General features: G+C 49.0%; 1 protein-coding gene across 1 annotated transcript; it reads left to right on the top strand.

The window, feature by feature from the left end:
• The first annotated feature begins 118 nt into the window (after nt 1-118).
• On the top strand, nt 119-12,313 carry ATP5PB (ATP synthase peripheral stalk-membrane subunit b). The gene is made up of 7 exons (XM_045816643.1): nt 119-269; nt 547-583; nt 4,522-4,667; nt 6,883-7,046; nt 7,397-7,522; nt 10,534-10,713; nt 11,915-12,313. Exons 1-7 carry the CDS (start codon nt 230-232, stop codon nt 11,990-11,992), a joined length of 771 nt encoding a protein of 256 aa, XP_045672599.1. The 5' UTR covers nt 119-229; the 3' UTR covers nt 11,993-12,313.
• The last annotated feature ends 3,923 nt before the right edge of the window (nt 12,314-16,236 follow it).

Genomic DNA, 16,236 nt, shown 5'->3' with positions numbered 1-16,236 from the left:
TTGCTTCTACTTTTCATTCTGCGTTCCGGCTGCCGCCCTCAGCAATAGGTTCACCTCGTTTTGTGCTTCTTATCGCGAGAGAAAAAAATTCGACAGGAAGTTGAAGGGAACGAGAGTTCACGTTCTTTTCTCGCGATCCTTGCGAGCGACCATCTTGCTCCTGCCCCTGACAGATTCTGTCGTTCAGGTCACTGGGACGCCAAGAGTTCCGAGCGGACCCTCGCTGACCATGCTGTCTCGAGTGGTACTTTCCGCTGCCGCCGCAGCAGGTAAGGGGTGTAGACCGTGGTCTGACCTGTCAGTGACTGTAAAGCAGCCCGTCTGGGGTTATATGGAGGGGGTGGAAGGAAAAGGGGCGAAGAAAGGCGCAGCGGGACTTGGGCCTGAATGGGGATTTATTAGCGCCTCTCGGAAGGTGAGCGTGGGGTCTCGGGGGACAGGAAAGAGGGTTTGAATGGCCTTAGTGATCGGGCCCCGGGGGGACCGAGGAAGGGGCAAACCAGATTTCACCTTGACCTTGCTGACCTGCGCCTTTTGTATTTGCAGGCCCCTCTCTGAAGAGCGCGGCCCTCCTCGGGCCAGGGTGAGTAAGAGGGGTGTAATAACGCCCCTTCGTCCTTGTTTTAGCATCACTTTTCGCTTCTCGGGGACCTTCTCTTAGCTTCGGGCCAGGAATGACCTTTCTTTAAGGAATTTTGGAACTCGTAAAGCATCATTCAAACATTGGGGCTTTTGTAACTGCCTGGAACATTATCGTCGTATCACATAATGGCAAAGTTGAAGGGTTTAAATGACGTGTTCTAACTGAACTACAAACTGGTTTTGTTGTCTTCTAAGCCCCGCCCATCTCCCTGTGACCTTCAGCTAGATACAACTGCCAAAGCTCCGATCAGAGTTCCTAGAGTAAGAATTTTTGCATACCCAAGAACACGTTTTTGCTTTCTTTTGAATTAAATTTATTGGGGTGACATTGGTTAACATTAAGTTTCAAGCCCACAATTCTCTCGTGCATTGTCTGTATATTGTACTGTGTGCTCCTTCGGTCATCATATATCGGGCCCCCTTTAACCTCTTCTTCCTTCCCCTCTGGTGACCTTCATGCTGTTGTCTGTGTCTGTGAGTTTGTTTTGTTAGTTCATGGCTTTCTGATTCCTATCCCACGTATGAGTGAGCAGGTTTTGTTATGAAGTGCATTGCTTTTGCTCCGTATCCCAGATTCCGACTTTCACTGTTAGATCAGAAGAGTTAGAGAAATGTATTGACTCAGTAGGTATTTATTTGCTACTCGTAGAACCAGAGTTAGAAGGGGGAGTGAGGCTAAGTGCCTGCCTTTATGGAGCTCACACAGTCTAGAGTGGGGGTGGCTATAGAGCAGTGGGTTAGAGTGAGGACTCCAGAGCTGGAAGAGCGAGGGACACCGGACCTCCCCACTTAGCAGCTGTGTGACCTCAGTCTCCTTATCTGCAAAGTGGAGGTAATAGTACACTGTGGATTTTAAAAATTACAAGACTTTATTCCCATGAAACTGTAAAAACAGTGCATGGTATAGTGTGTGCTTGGTAAATGTTAGCAGCTGTTACTATTAATATTATTTCATAAAACATGTCGGTTTTGGGGGGAGGAATTTCTGTTTTTAGCCCTAAATCTTGCCAAATTTGATAACTGTACTATGGCTTGAAAAAGTGGCTTTCTTCTACCTGCAACTATTTTTGTGTATGCAGTAAAGTGAGACCGCTTTCATAATTGACTGCTTCCAACTTACCAGAGGTAAAAGTAAGAGACTCTCTATAGGCGGATAAATAATCATTATATGGGTAATAAGTGAAATATACAAGATAGACACATAACATACAAGGAACATGCTCGATTTCGCCGCCTTTCACATTCCACATCTCATACATCAGCAAGGCTCTCCACCAGCTGAGGTCTGGACCCCGACCCCTTCTGCCGCCACCACTGCTGCTGGGCATGGACCCCCATCAGCCTCCACCTGGGAGATTTCAGGAGTCTCCACTAGTTTCCTTGCATCTCTTTCTTTCCCAGTGCAGCCCGTTGTCACAGCAGCCACAGGGATTATGTCCGTCCCCTCGCCTGTGCCCCTCCACAAACCCTTCAGAGTTCCCCATCCCACTTGAAATAAAATCTAAACTTACAGAACCCAGAAGACCCAAAATGCATCCATCCCTTCCTGCCTCTTTATGTATCTCCTCCTGCTGTCTTAGCTCATTCTGTGGTTACAATGGTCTTCCCGCTTGTCCTTTGAAAACTGCCAGCGTATTTTTGCCGCAGGGTCTTTGTACTTGCTCTTCTCGCTTTCCCCTGGTCCTTGGCTCACATGTCCTCAGGCCTCCCGCCAAAAAAAAGCCATTCTCCCACTCCGTTGCTCCCTCCCTCCTTCCCTTGCTCCTTCCTTCTCCATGGGATTTAGAACAGCTGCCTGAAATTGCGTGTGGCCCTGTGCGTGCACGCCCCACACCCCTGCTAGAGAGTGGAAGGTCAGGACTGGGTCTGCTCACCGCCGTGCTCTCAGGGCCTGGCATAAGTACCAAGTCGGTGAATGGTTTGTGGAATGAATGACCCTTAGCCCAAGACTGCAGAGACCTTTGTAAAGGATGTCCTCGAGGTGTTCTGAAGGCTGGGTGGGGGGCATGTCAGACAGAAGGAACGGCACGAGGCATGTTTTTATTGTTTTGTTTGTTGTTGAGACTTAAGTACTTTCATATGGCTGGAGGGTAGGAGAGAGAATAGAGGTGAGGGTATAAAATTTGACAGGTGCTGAATCGTGTGTTATATGAGTTTGTTTTCTCTAGGCAGGAGAGAGCTTGCTGGAGTTTCTAAGTCAAATTTGCGTTTTAAAAACATTGACGACAGTGTGGAGGGGGCTGGGTTTAAGCGATATTTGACCAGAAGAGAGGAGGTAAGGGCTTGAACTGAGCCAGCCAAGTGGGAAGGGATTTGTGTCAGCCTAAAGCGAGTTCTTTAGTGCTGTGATTAAAGTCAGTGGTTCCCTCCACGGGACTCCTGTCACAGTCTGGAAACTTTTGGTTGTCACTCCTGGGTGGGAAGGTGGGGGTGTGACACCAGGTGCCTGCAGTGTGTAAAGGCTGCGGAGACGCTGCTGGTCACTTTGCAGTGCACGGAACTGTCTTCCGCAACAAAGAATTGTCAGTAGTCCCAGGTGTCAGTGGTGCTGAGCTTGAGAAAACCCTGATCTAAAGGGAAGAATCTCAAGCATGGTTCTCAGACTGCAAAAGTTTGGTGGGGTAGCTAATAAACTGGGGGGCAGAAATAATATTCACACTATGCTGTGCACCTGAAACTAATACAAAATACTGTTGAATATAAATTGTAATTGAAAAAAATAATATTCAAGAGACAAGCAACTAACCAAAATCAAAGAAATAATATAAACTCTTACATTGCACGGGGAGGCACAGAGAGTGGGGAGGGAGGACAAAAACATGCTGCGGATTTGAGGGAGACTAAGCTTGACAGCAGGTAGGGAAAAGACTAGGGTACTTTATTTCATCAGAAACTTAATGAGATACCAGTTTGCTATAATCACTAAGAATGCAGTCTTAGACTACTTCGACACAAGAATAGCTTGCAAATCTATAGTACAACAGCTCAATCCCAAAAATGGCAATAGCGAGTTCAAAATGTCTATTTGTGGAATGAATGCTTTGGTCGTGCTGTACTGGTGAATCCGCTCTGTGCACCTCGTTTTTGTAAGCAAAGCCACCGAGCCCCTTGTGGACGGTCAGGAGCGTGAGGGAGCGAGGTGTCTAACCCAGATGCAGGAGCGTTACCTTTCTTTCAGAGAATGGTGTTAGAACCAACGGAGGGAGGTTTCCAGGACGTACACAGCTGTGCAATTCAAAGGTGAATGTAATTAGCTCTGCCTAACACTGAAAACCCTGTTTCACATAGTGTGGTTGGTCACCACCCTATCACAGAGAGTATCAAAGGTCAAAGTTCTTGCCAGGGAGCGCACAGCACAGAGGGCGTGTAGTAGCTAACTGCTCACGTAGAACTTTACCATATGCCAAGTACTATTCTAAACACTGTACGTGTACTAACTCAGTTCTCACCAGAGCCCTGCAAGGCGGTACCCTTTATTCCCACGTACGGGAATCGGACAGTACAAAGTTTAAATCGCTTGCTCAAAGTCAAGTGGCAAGTTTAGGACTTGAACCCGGGTGCTATGGCTGCCGTCCGTGTTCCCATGTATTTCAGTGCTAACAGTAGACGTACAGAGTGCCAGACAGACAACTGGTGAGACTTACCAGTGGGATCCTAGTGCTGGGGAGGAGATGACATACGGCTCTACCAGGTCATTTACCCTTGTCACACAGCTGATCATTCGACCCTAACCTTCCCGTTCCTGGTCTCGTCTCTCCCTGTTGTGACCGTGGGAAACTGCCTCCGTCCTCACCCCCATTCATTGTTTCTGCTGACTGTCCCTACACTGAGTTCTCTTTTAAAGAATGGGCGTTGAGTTTGCACAATTGCTGCCTGCAGGGTGTTGCAGGCAACCAGGATCTTCCACACTGGACAGCCAAGCCTGGCCCCTGTGCCGCCTCTTCCGGAATATGGAGGGAAAGTTCGCCACGGGCTGATCCCCGAGGAATTCTTCCAGTTCCTTTATCCTAAAACCGGCGTAACAGGTGAGCGTTTGCCCATGCAGGTGGCACGGTTCATGCTAACCCAGGGCGTTGGTGGCCTCTGACCTCTTCGCACGTGCCACGCAAGTCAAGTCAGCGGTTGTGGAAGTAAGCTGTGGGAGTGGCTCCGTGCAACAGGACCTTGAGTTGCTCTGACTTGTCTTTGGAATATATTTGTTTGGGATTTTTAACTTGAATTTTAGCATTGTCTTCTCCATTTGTGGATGTACCAAGTTCATCAAATGGTCCAGGCGCACAGCGGTGAGCCAGGGGCCGGCCATCACGGGCCTCAGATTCAATTGCAGGATGCACAGTCCAGAAATGCAGAACTATAGGCTGTACTGTCAGATAACAATGGAAAGAGTGGCAGGTTAAAATAAAGCATGAAAACAGAAATTGGGCCGTATTTATCCGTTTTTCCCCTCTCAGAAAAGCATAAACTGTTCTGAAACCTTGTATTTTCATAATGTAATGTGTTTTCATTTAACATTATTTAATGCTTACAACAGTCCTATGAAGACATTTTTATTATCCAGAAGAACTAAGAAACTGCGCTGGCTGGTATGGCTCAGTGGACTGAGTGCCGGCCTATGAAGCAAAGGGTCGCCGGTTCGATTCCCAGTCAGGGCACGTGCCTGGGTTGCAGGCCAGGTCCCCAGTGGGGGGCATGTGAGAGGCAACCACACACTGATGTTTCTCTCTTTTCCTTCCCATCTCTAAAAATAAATAAATCTTGAAAAAAAAACTAAGAAATCAAGATTTTGCCAGGGTTTATTCTCTCTTCATGAGTTGTACTTGAATTCAGGTGTTCCGAGTACCCAGTGTCCTTTCCCCTGCATGCGCTGCCTTCCTTGCTGAACCCAGTACTGCTGGGACGGAAACCTTGGGAACCGGAGGCTTTGTTTTTACCCCCAGGGAGTGGCCTAAAATAGCAGGTCCCTAACCGAAACTTTTGCAGGAAACATTAGTGTGCTCAGAGCTTCACTAAAATGTTATGTGTGGCGGGCCTTTTAGGTCTTTTTTTTTATATATATTTTATTGTTGATGCCGTGACAGTCATCCCACTCCCCCCCCCTCCCCCCGCCATGCAGCCCACCCCACCGCTTCCACAGCCAGTCCCCGCACCGTTGTCCATGTGAGGGCAAATGTTTAAAAAATAACTTGGAATTTGGTGTGGGAAACTCAGGGTAAAATATATCTGAGACTATAGTTGACCCTTGACATGCGTTCAGACTGCAGGGTCCACTTACATGCGGATGTTTTCCCATAAGTACTGTAAATCTTTTCCTTACGACTTTCTTTTCTCCTGCTTGTTTTGATTGCTGAATGTAGTGTATAACCCATACAGTGTACAAAGTACGTGTTGATTGACTGTTTATGTTACTCACTGGTGAGGCTTCTGTCAGCAGCAGGCTGTTAGTGCTTAAGTTCTGAGGGAGTCAGAAGTTACATGCGAATTTTGGACCGGGTGGTGGGGGCAGCACCCCTAACTTCCCCATCGCCCACCACGTTGCTCCGGGGTCTGCAGTACAACCCTTTCGTTCTCGGCAGAGCCTCCCATCCGCTGGTGCTAGTCTTGCTCGGGAACACTGGGAGAGCTGCCCCGGGGGCCTGCCTTGTCTCTGCGCAGCATTTTGTGAGGGGAATAAAGATAGCTACATCGATGTGAAGCATTGTGATTGGGAATTGAGAGTTCTAACACTTAATTTTTCATTTTATATATATATATATACTATTTTATAGTTGTGGGGTTTTCTTTAACCTTCGGTGCCAGGTTCCTGTTCAGTAAAAATGAGCAGGAGTGGGTAAGTTTTGTCCCGAGCAGTGTCCCATTCAGTAAGTTGTGCAGCTCGCTGCACAGATTCCTTCTGAGAGTCACCATCCTCATGGAGTGGCTGTTTGCTGTGCGGCCGTGCCAGGCCCTTGACACCGTTATTTCTGTTTCATCGGCCCTGGGAGAGGGCCCTGTTCCCGGGTTACGGAGCAGGAAACTAAACGCCGAGGTATTTGTGTTGATCAGCTCCGTACAAGCGCAGAGTCCCCTTTCCTCGAGTCCAGATCCCTGCCCTCTCAGCTCGGCTGGGTGTCTTCCAGTCCGCAGTTCCTCACTCGGCCATGACTTCACTTTGCCCGCCACTGAGGGAATACAGAAGTGCCTCTCTGTCTTCCCCTTCTCGCCCAGGCATATCCGTCATAAAGTAACATTTTCTTCTTTCAGGACCCTATGTGCTCGGAACTGGGCTCATCCTGTATTTCCTGTCCAAAGAAATATACGTGGTCACTCCCGAGACCATTTCTGCCATATCAACCATAGGGCTGCTCGTCTTCATGGTGAAAAAGTACGGCGCCTCTGTCGGGGAGTTCGCTGATAAACTCAACGAGGTAAGAGCCGCAGACCCCAGTTCCCACTCGGGGCCGCACCTGATGCGTCCATCAGGGCCGTCAGGTGGTGTTTTCCTGTGTGAATGTGTGTATGTGTGTTCGATATAATCGGAAATTAGCCTAATTACTATGTGTACACTTATAGGTATTGTTAGATACTAATTTGAGATCAGAAGTTTAAGGATTTGTGCATTTTTCCTATATGTATGTTTCTTCAAGGCGTCGTGAGCTACTTAGAGTGTGCTTTGATTTTATAAATGAGGGGTATGACTTTGAGGAAGAATGAAATGGATCTGTTTTGAGAACCTTGGTGCTTTCACTGATCTTTGTTATAAATATCATAATTGCAGCAAAAAATCGCCCAGCTAGAAGAAGCGAAGCAGGCTTCCATGAAAGGCATCCAGGATGCAATTGATCTGGAGAAGTCGCAGCAGGCGCTGGTTCAAAAGCGCCATTACCTGTTTGATGTCCAGAGGGTAGGTTTCGGAGCTTCCTAAGGGGAATGAAGTTACTCGTCCGTGTGCACTTGAAGCAGAAATTCAGAACCTGTTACCTGAGGAATGGCTGAGTGGATAGAGCGTGTTTCATTCAGGAAAGAGAAGATGGGGGGGGAGTTGGCGGTTATTGCTGTGCAGACATTGAAGACCTATCCAGTGGGTAGTTGATTAGGATTATTACTCTGAAATTAGGAAGAGTGCAAGTTATAAAAGAACACATTTCGGATCCACATAAAAGGAAATAGTCATTAATTTATAGCTGATTAAAAAATAGTATTCACTGCCTAAGGCACGTCATGAGGACACATTTGCCATAAGACCGTCTGATACCTTACATTCCAAATTCACAAAGCAGATTTGGGTAGCACTAGAACTTTTCACTGTGGTCAGAGCATAGTTAGATTCTCAGACGTTTTGTTTCTAAAGCAATGTCGGGAACATACGTGTTTGGGTGTTGTGTTGCTCACTGCTTTGAGCCTGGCACTTCCCACCTCGTGTTTACAGTGAGGCATCCTGACAGTGGGGCGTCTGTTACAGGAGTCCGAAGATTGTGGAGTTTGAACCTCTGCCAGGAGCTGTCCAAAAATCTGTATTTTTAAAAATAGGATCCCCCAAAATTCTTAGGTGCATAAATGTTTGAAAACCTTTTTCCATGCATATTTAGGTTACGAGGAGCGAATGCTTTCTGTCTCACGTATAATATGTACACACAAAGAAGATCTGACTTTTGAGGACGTAGTTTTTTCAAAGGAATCAAATGCTAGTCTCTAACATTCTTATCATTGAGTTCTCCCTCTGCGGAGACACCGGCAGGGCAGGGCTCTGGGATCACAGCAGAGAACAAGGCAGAGTCTGCCGTCATGGAGTCTATGTTTTAGCCGCAGTTTGAGAGGACAGAAAGGAAAATCTATGAGACATGAGTTCAAGTGGCAGTAAGTGCTCTGCAGAGCAATAAAGGAATGTTAAAGGGGCAGAGTTTGCAAGGAGGGAGTTCCAGTTTCTGTGGGCAGTCCGGAAAGGCCTCTGGTGTGGTTTTTGAGCAGAGACCTGAAGAAGTAGTGCTGTGAGCCGTGTGGACTCCTGGGGGAACAGCGTTCCAGGCAGAGGGAGGAACAACTGCAAGGTCCCCTACCAGGAAGCTTGCCCGGTGTAGGCAAAGCAAAGGAGGGAGGCCGGTGTAGTGAAGGAGAGTGGGTGGGGCGGAGGACTGGAAAAGCGAGGTGGGGTGTGGCCAGGGCCAGCTCACGGAAAGTCCTACAGGCTCCGTGAGAGCTTGGAAGTGAGCAGAAGGAGAAAGTCACTGAGGGTTTTAGGCAGAGATGGGATAGGATTTCCCTCCTGTTTGAAGGGTCACGCTGGCTGCCTTGCTGCAGCCTCGGTCTCAGGCGCCCGGGGCCGGAAGTGCCCGCGACGTGGTGGAGCAGAGCTTAGGACATGGGATGTGTGAGTCTGGACCTGACGGGGAGACGTGCGGGCTGCACTCCGGGGGTCCTGAGTTGACAGGTGGCACTTGAAGCTGTAGGACTGGGACACACAGGGGAACCGCAGGTGTTTCAATTTGTAGTCGCTTACGATCAAGTGATAAAGGGCCTAAGAATTTGCCATAGGATGTGGCCACATGGAGGTTCTTGGTGGCCTCAGTAAGGGCTATTTTAGTGAAGCGATGGCAGTAGATTGGGGGAAAAAAACAGAAAGAAAGAAATAGGAGTCAGTATAGACAACTGCAAAAATTGTCAAGGAGTTTTACTGTAATGGTGAACAGAGGAGTTAGCTAGGAGGAGAGGGTGTGGCGGTCAAGGCAGATTTTTTTTTAAAGATGGAAAGCACCATTACCTGTGAGCATGTGACAGGAGTTAGCAGAGAGAGAGAAGTCAATGCAGGAAAGGGGAGGGAGGAATTTGCCGGAATGATGCCCTTTGGGAGACCAGAGGGCCTGTGGGAGAGGGCCCCAGCGGAGGGGCTGTGAGAACGTGGGTGGGTCAGCCGCAGTCGCATAGAGGAAGGCAGGGTGCGTGAGTGTGGGGTCAGGTGGGCTGTCTCACGGGGTGGCAGAAGTTCGTGGGGAGTCTGGCATCGCTTCCTTTTCTCAGTGACGTGGGAAGGAGGGCCGTTCGCGGGGAGTCGAAGGCAGTGAGGGAGAGGGAGAGGTGGGAGCGGAGAGCGAGGGCACTGAGGAGGTGTGCTGGGAGTGCTGGGGCCTGCTGGAGGTGGATGCACCAGGCCTTTATGTCTGACGGGCAGACCTGGAAGGGAGGGGTCTCATCACAGACTGGCCAGTGAAAACATTCCTATCACCAGTATTAATTTGATACTGTTCTGGAGGCAAGAGTTGATATGATTAGAGAAGAGAAAGTTGATTAATAGAAAAAGTAACGAGTATCCAGAAGTATTCAGAGAAAGTGAATTCATGGGGAACAGTCCTACCAGATACTAAGATTCACTGTAAGATTAGAATGAACTTGAACCAGCGCAGTGCGGTGTGAATAGAAAGGTTGGCCAGCAGGCGAGACGGTTCAGACGGACCTGCACACAGAGGGCGGTTGGGTAGGAGGCATTCTCATCGTGGGGGAGGAAAGACAGGTGGGCACCTCCGTTGATAGTGTAAAGTTGGTCTCCTGCCTTCCGCCTCGTACTAAAACAAGTTCCAAATGAATTGAAGATCTTGAGAAATGGAACCATAGAAGTAGAAAGAGAGAACGTGAGAAGCGATACGGCACCCTTGGCATTGACAGGGCCTTTCTGATAAAACCAGCAGAGTCCAGAAGTGCATGCGTGGTGACAGATGGTGACTGGACTCGTGCGGTGACCGTTTCACAGTGCATACAGATACTGAGTCGTCATTTGTCCGTGTGAAGTTACTGTACTGTTGTGTGGCAGTTACACTGAATGAGAAAGAGAACACTCAGAAACTGTGGGAGGCAGGAACCTCTGAGTGGAAGTGATCCTTGAGCTGTGCAAACAGTTTTCATCGTTTCTTGCTTTTGCTTCAGAATAACATCGCCATGGCCCTGGAGGTCACCTACCGGGAGCGGCTGCACAGAGTGTACCGGGAGGTGAAGAGTCGCCTGGACTACCACATCTCCGTGCAGGACATGATGCGGCGGAAGGAGCAGGAGCACATGATAAATTGGGTGGAGAAGCACGTGGTGCAGAGCATCTCCGCACAGCAGGTACGCGGCGTTGGAAGCTTCTGGAGTTGTGGCGGGGCCTCTGCCGTGCACCGGGTGACGGCTGTGTTAGGATCGGAGGGGCCGGCCAGGAGACCTCAGCCTGCAGACAGGCCCTGGCTGCTTCTCCTGCGGAGTGGGGCCTAGAAACGGCTGCACGTTCGCGTGCTGGCTTCTTCCGCCCTCAGAGTCTGGTTAGTGTCCCTCACCTCAGAGGTCAAACCACAGGTTGCTCAGAACTCTGCTTGTTACCGACTTGTGTTCAGGTTCCTCATCTGGGAACCGTCCACCAATGTCGCTCACTTCTCCATAACTCTCAGCCACCGGACAAGGCTACTTCCGAGCCTCTTCCGTCCTAGGTCCTTGACGATTATTCCGTTTCCTCTTCCTGCCACTCGGTTTATTGGTCTGGAACAGAAGTGTTTTCTGTTATTTACCTGAACTTGATTTCCTTTTTAAAATTATATTTTTTATGTACTTATGACCTAATTTCCTCTTTTCCAGATATATAGTATATTTAATGAGTTTTTTTAAGAAACCATCTTTTACATAAAAAGTACTATATACTTATTAAGAAACTTGGAAAATACAAAAAAGTACAGAAAAGAAATCAATTATTTCCATCCCCAACGTTTGCTATATTCCTACCGTTCGTTAGTGTGGTCTTTAGCGGGTGGTAACCCGTGCAGGCAGCTAATACCTGGTCGTGCAGGTTAACACCAGTGGCACGTGGTTACAGGGGCATCTGGCTTCAAACTCTGCGTAGGTTTCACTTGTGAAAGCTGTGAGCCAGGGGATTCTAACTGCAGGGGTGCCTCGGCACTTGTTAATTCGTTCTGGAACTTCTGACGAGTGCCCAACGACGAAGCATTTTCTCTCGTGGGGCGGCATCTTGACGCGAACAGGTTCCGGCAGACGCAGCGAGTCCTGAGCAAGCGTAGGAGCTGAGACATTTTTCTCGTCAAAAGGCCACAAGTGCAGGGTGTGACGAGTTCTGAGATGTGGCTGTAAGTCCCTGGATTTGCTCAGAGTCGCACCTTCCCTGTGTACATCATTAAGTAATTCCCGGTAGTCTGTTGTTCTGAGCCAGGCGTCCATTCTGAGGGTGCAGAGGAACCTCCAGGTCCCGCAGGGAGCACCCTTGAGATGCCGGTGTCGGGCCGCCTTGGGAAGGTCTAACCAGGTTTCTCTTTCCTCGTCACAGGAGAAGGAGACGATCTCCAAGTGCATTTCAGATCTGAAGCTGCTTGCAAAGAAGGCCCAGGCGCAGCCCATCATGTAAATGACCCACCCAGACCGGGACGGCTAGAAACCCTGACTGAGCGGAAGCCGGGCTGTGGCAGAAGCTTCCTGTGTCGCCTCCTCCTGGAGTCCAGCGCCCCCACCTGAAAGTGAGGAGCGCGGGCTCCCTCTCGTGAGGGAGTTAACACAGTCTGCTGGCCAGGACACGTTTCTTGCTCCGCATTTTGAATCGTCTGATGGTGGTTTTGGAAAAAGCAGTGTGCTTTTAATAATATTTGGTGCCTGGCGAAAGACTACTGAGTTATCATTTACATTTGTAATTAATTCTGTCGTCTTACAATAAAGTGACAGTTGAACACGGTTTGTCAAGTCATGTAATCTTCTGAAATGATATGGTGACATTTGTTGTGTGGGTAAGAATTAAAGATGCCATTGAACCGATAACCTTGTGGAGAAGACTGTTACCGGTGAGCTGCTTCTGGCTGCCTGGTAGGTGGTGGGAAGTTTAGAGCCTTTTAGTATTCTTTAAATAACTAAAGGAAATACTGTACATGAAATCATATCACTGACTTTATTATCATTTTTGTAATGTCTGTAGAAAATATTAGGGACTCAGTATGTTGTGAAATCATTCTGAAGAATCCAGCAGGTAGCCCTGGCTGGTGTGGCCCCGTGGGCTGAGTGCCAGCCTGCGAACCAAAGGGTCGCCAGTTTGATTCCCAGTCAGGGCACATGCCTGGGTTGCAGGCCAGGTCCCCAGTGGGGGGCGCATGGGGGACAACCGGACAACCACACATTGATATTTCTCCCCCTCTCTTTCTCCCTCACTTTCCCTCTGTTAATAAATAAAATCTTAATAAAAAAAAGAACAATCCAGCAGGTAAATCAGAAAACTCTGCCTTCCCATAGGTTTTTCTGCATTTAGTTCTTCCATACTTGTATAAAGATTTACTTGTACGCAAATGGACAACTTACATAATAGGAAATATTTGAGAATAGGTATCGTATGGGTGATAGCTATTTTCTCGACTTCTTAGGATTTTAATTTATGTAACAGTCATCTGGGTCGGTGTTTACTGATGGCTAATGTATTCATCTACTGTGGAAATCACATTGACATCTTTATTGTTAAAAGCGTGTGAGAGGGTCAACACAGGTGTTCTGAATTATTTGATGATTACAGACACCTAGTTCGTGCTAAGCCCCGTCTTACACTGGTCCTCCAGAGATGCCAGGTCCTAACGCAGAGGTGAAAGTCGGCTGGAAAGGCAGTAAGAACATGTGACACAACACCAGAGAAGCAGCTCTGCTGGGACACGTGTGTGTGCGTGTGTGTGTGTGTGTGTGTGTGTGCAGGGGTTTGCCTGCACCCCGAGTGGGAGCTGGCCGAGCCGTCTCCGGGAGGCCGTGTCTCTGTTCCTAACGCAGGAGCTGAGGCTCACAGAACAGGCCGTTCAGGAGGGGAGATGGATGTAAAGTGGGAGAGAGCGGGAATGGGTGGGAATCACAAGCGCACACACACCGAAATGGCCAGTTTTATTACCTTGGACGTCGATGGTAAGATTGCCTGCAAAACCCCAGGCCCTTGACCACACACGCCTGGTCTGAAGGTCAGAGACCCCTCAGGCTGACCCCGGGAAAGGCTGGGAGGGCCCCGCCACGACTGGCGAACCAACAGGCCGCACGTGTGTGGGCTGCACGATCGTTGCTGCCTCGCAGCCGCCCTCTAAAATCACTCACGAGTCTCTAGCGGCTCACTCAAATGTTCTAGCGAATATTCCGGGAGTAGAATTCCGGAAAGTACAGTTCAGCCTAAACAAATGGACTTGAGAACCACCACAACTGCCTTGTCAAATGTTAACCTGAGAGTAACACCTAAAGCAAAATCTCGTCCCACGAAGGCAAGTACAGCATCCAGGAAAACACGGAGAAAGCAGGAGAGCAACTGGTCCGAAAAGAAATGTCCGACCTGGCATTTTGAAGAGGAAGTCAGCCAGAAGAGGGTCGGGATTGGAGTCCGGGAAGATGGAGCAGCCAGCGTGCATGATTGTAGAGGAGCCAGTGAAGGAGAGTAACATTTTTTAAGCCCAAGAAATTAAGAGGGTTCCCTGGCTGGTGTGGCTCAGTGGATCGAGTGCTGTCCTGCGCACCAAAGGGTCGCTGGTTCGATTCTTGGTCAGGGCACGTGCCTGGGTTGCGGGCCAGGTGCCCAGTAGAGGGCGCTCGGTAGGCAACCACGCATTGATGTTTCTCTCCTTCTTTCCCCCTGTCTCTACAAATAAATAAAATCTTTTTAAAAACATTAAGAGGGAACTATAAAAAGTAAGGAGTTAACCTTAGGGTCCCTAAATACAATGCTTAGAAGTTAGACTTTGTTCTGAGGACAGGGAAGCCCATGAAAAACATCTTAAGCAGAGGAATGATGACCAGATTCTTGTTTCAGAACATCAGTAGCAACTGGAGGGCAGTTTGGAGAGAGGACATTGGCTCCTCCTAACTGTAGGGCATTGAAGACCTTGGCAGTGTGGATGGAAAGGCAGGAATCGATGAGAAATACAAAAGACAACATTAGTAATGCTTAAGTAGGGAGTATATGGGAGAGGGGAGGAACTGAATCACAGTTCTCTTGAGAGAAGGAAAAGGACGGCGCCATCCACTGTGATGTGGAATATTGGAGGCAGTTTGTCTCAAGAAAGACGGTAGGCTGAGCTCAGAGCCATGGCGGAATGCACGCCAGAGGGAAGGCAGAGACAGGGTTCTGCAACGGGACGGCTGGCCCCCAGGCAAGGGGAGTGAGTACGAGAGGTGCATGTAAGTTGTCCCCTAGGTTTCTGGCTTGCGGTGGCGCTACAACTTGAGATAGAGGATAGATGAGAAGAAGCCAGTTTCTGGGGAAAAGGTTCTGCTTTCAGTTTTATTCTTGGCCATGAGTATTGAATATCATTTTGAATAGGAGTGAGTGAGACCACCATGTGGTGACATGTGGGAAACGAACTTACATTATGGCTGGAATCACAAACTAAGGCATCCGTGGCATATAGTATAGATAGTCAGGTCCTGGGAGTGGGTGAAACAACCTAAGAAAATAGTGTGGAGTGGGGAGGGAAGGCTGTCTCAGATCAGATGGAGGTCAAGCAGGCCAAGAGGGGAAGTCTGATGCTAAGAGGTCGAGGTAAACAAGGGCCCATTTGACTCAACCACAGCGAGACCACTGCTGCTCTTCGTGGGAGCGCTCTGTTCAGCACTGTGGCTGCAGAGAGGAGGCCCTGAGGACAGACTCCGGCCGGCAGCCAGTAAGAAGCTGGGGCTCGGTCATACAGCTGGAAGGAAGCGAATTCACACAACAAAGAGGGAGTTCAGAAGTGGATCTCGCTCCGGTCAAGCCTCTGATAACACCGAGGCCGCAGCCAGTACGTGAACCGCAGCCTGGTGAGACGCTGAAGCAGAGAACCCTGTGAAAACCGCCCAGGCCTCTAACCCACAGAGACTGGGATCGTAAATGTGTGTCAGTAAAACCCTCTAAATCAGTGGTTGATTGTTACGCTGCAGTATAAAACCGAGACGGCGAGGATCCCTGCCATTCCCACCTGCGGCATGGGGTTTCCCTGTTCACCCGCTGGGGGTCCGATGCGCCTTCCCACCCTCCAGCCGGCTTTCGACTGGGTCTCCTGACCGCGTACGCCCGGCCTGGACACCCCAGCTACAGGTCGCCACACACAGGCGGCTGTTTCCGGAGCCGACACCAGCTCCAGGTCTCACTCGACTCGCTTCCTTTCTGACCTTTGAGGATTCCCAACGTTTAGTTCAGCCACGCGTGTTTGAACTATGGTCTTTAAAGTATGTGACCCAGCTTGTGCCGGTGTTCTTTGACAAAGATTTCTTGAAAGATCTGTTCTGCTCTCTGGGGTTTTCCCATTTGCCCTTCAGCCCGTTGAAGTCTTACTCCCCACCCTGACCAAACCCAGGCCGCTGTAGCAGAAGAGATTGTGATCTCTCCATTTCCAAACCCAGTCACCTCTTTCCAGGCCTTGTCTGCCTTGGCCTTTGAGCAGACTGGCAGAATTAGCCGCAACCTTTCCTTCCTCACCATCCTCCCTGGCTTCTGACCGCATTGGTTCACTGTCACTGTTTCTGTTTCCTTCAGTGACTCCTTTTTTATTTTTTTTAAATTTTTTGCCTCCCTCCTAAATGTTGGTGTTCCTTTGAGTTCTAGACTAAGGACTTTTATTCTCATTCTACAAACTGTACCTGCATGACCTTGTCCCCTCCCTTGGCCTGTACTGT

Source organism: Phyllostomus hastatus, unplaced genomic scaffold (genome assembly GCF_019186645.2).
Source record: "Phyllostomus hastatus isolate PE091 unplaced genomic scaffold, TTU_PhHast_1.1 phas_scaffold_216, whole genome shotgun sequence".
Lineage (NCBI taxonomy): Eukaryota > Metazoa > Chordata > Mammalia > Chiroptera > Phyllostomidae > Phyllostomus > Phyllostomus hastatus.
The sequence above is the reverse complement of the archived record's forward strand: the minus strand, read 5'-3'. Positions and strand labels throughout refer to the sequence as shown.

Coding starts and splice junctions, on each gene's coding strand:
- ATP5PB (XM_045816643.1), top strand. CDS start 230: ATGCTGTCTCGAGTGGTACTTTCCGCTGCCGCCGCAGCAG. Junction 4,668..6,882: donor TCCTAAAACCGGCGTAACAG/GTGAGCGTTTGC, acceptor TTCTTCTTTCAG/GACCCTATGTGCTCGGAACT. Junction 7,047..7,396: donor TCGCTGATAAACTCAACGAG/GTAAGAGCCGCA, acceptor TCATAATTGCAG/CAAAAAATCGCCCAGCTAGA.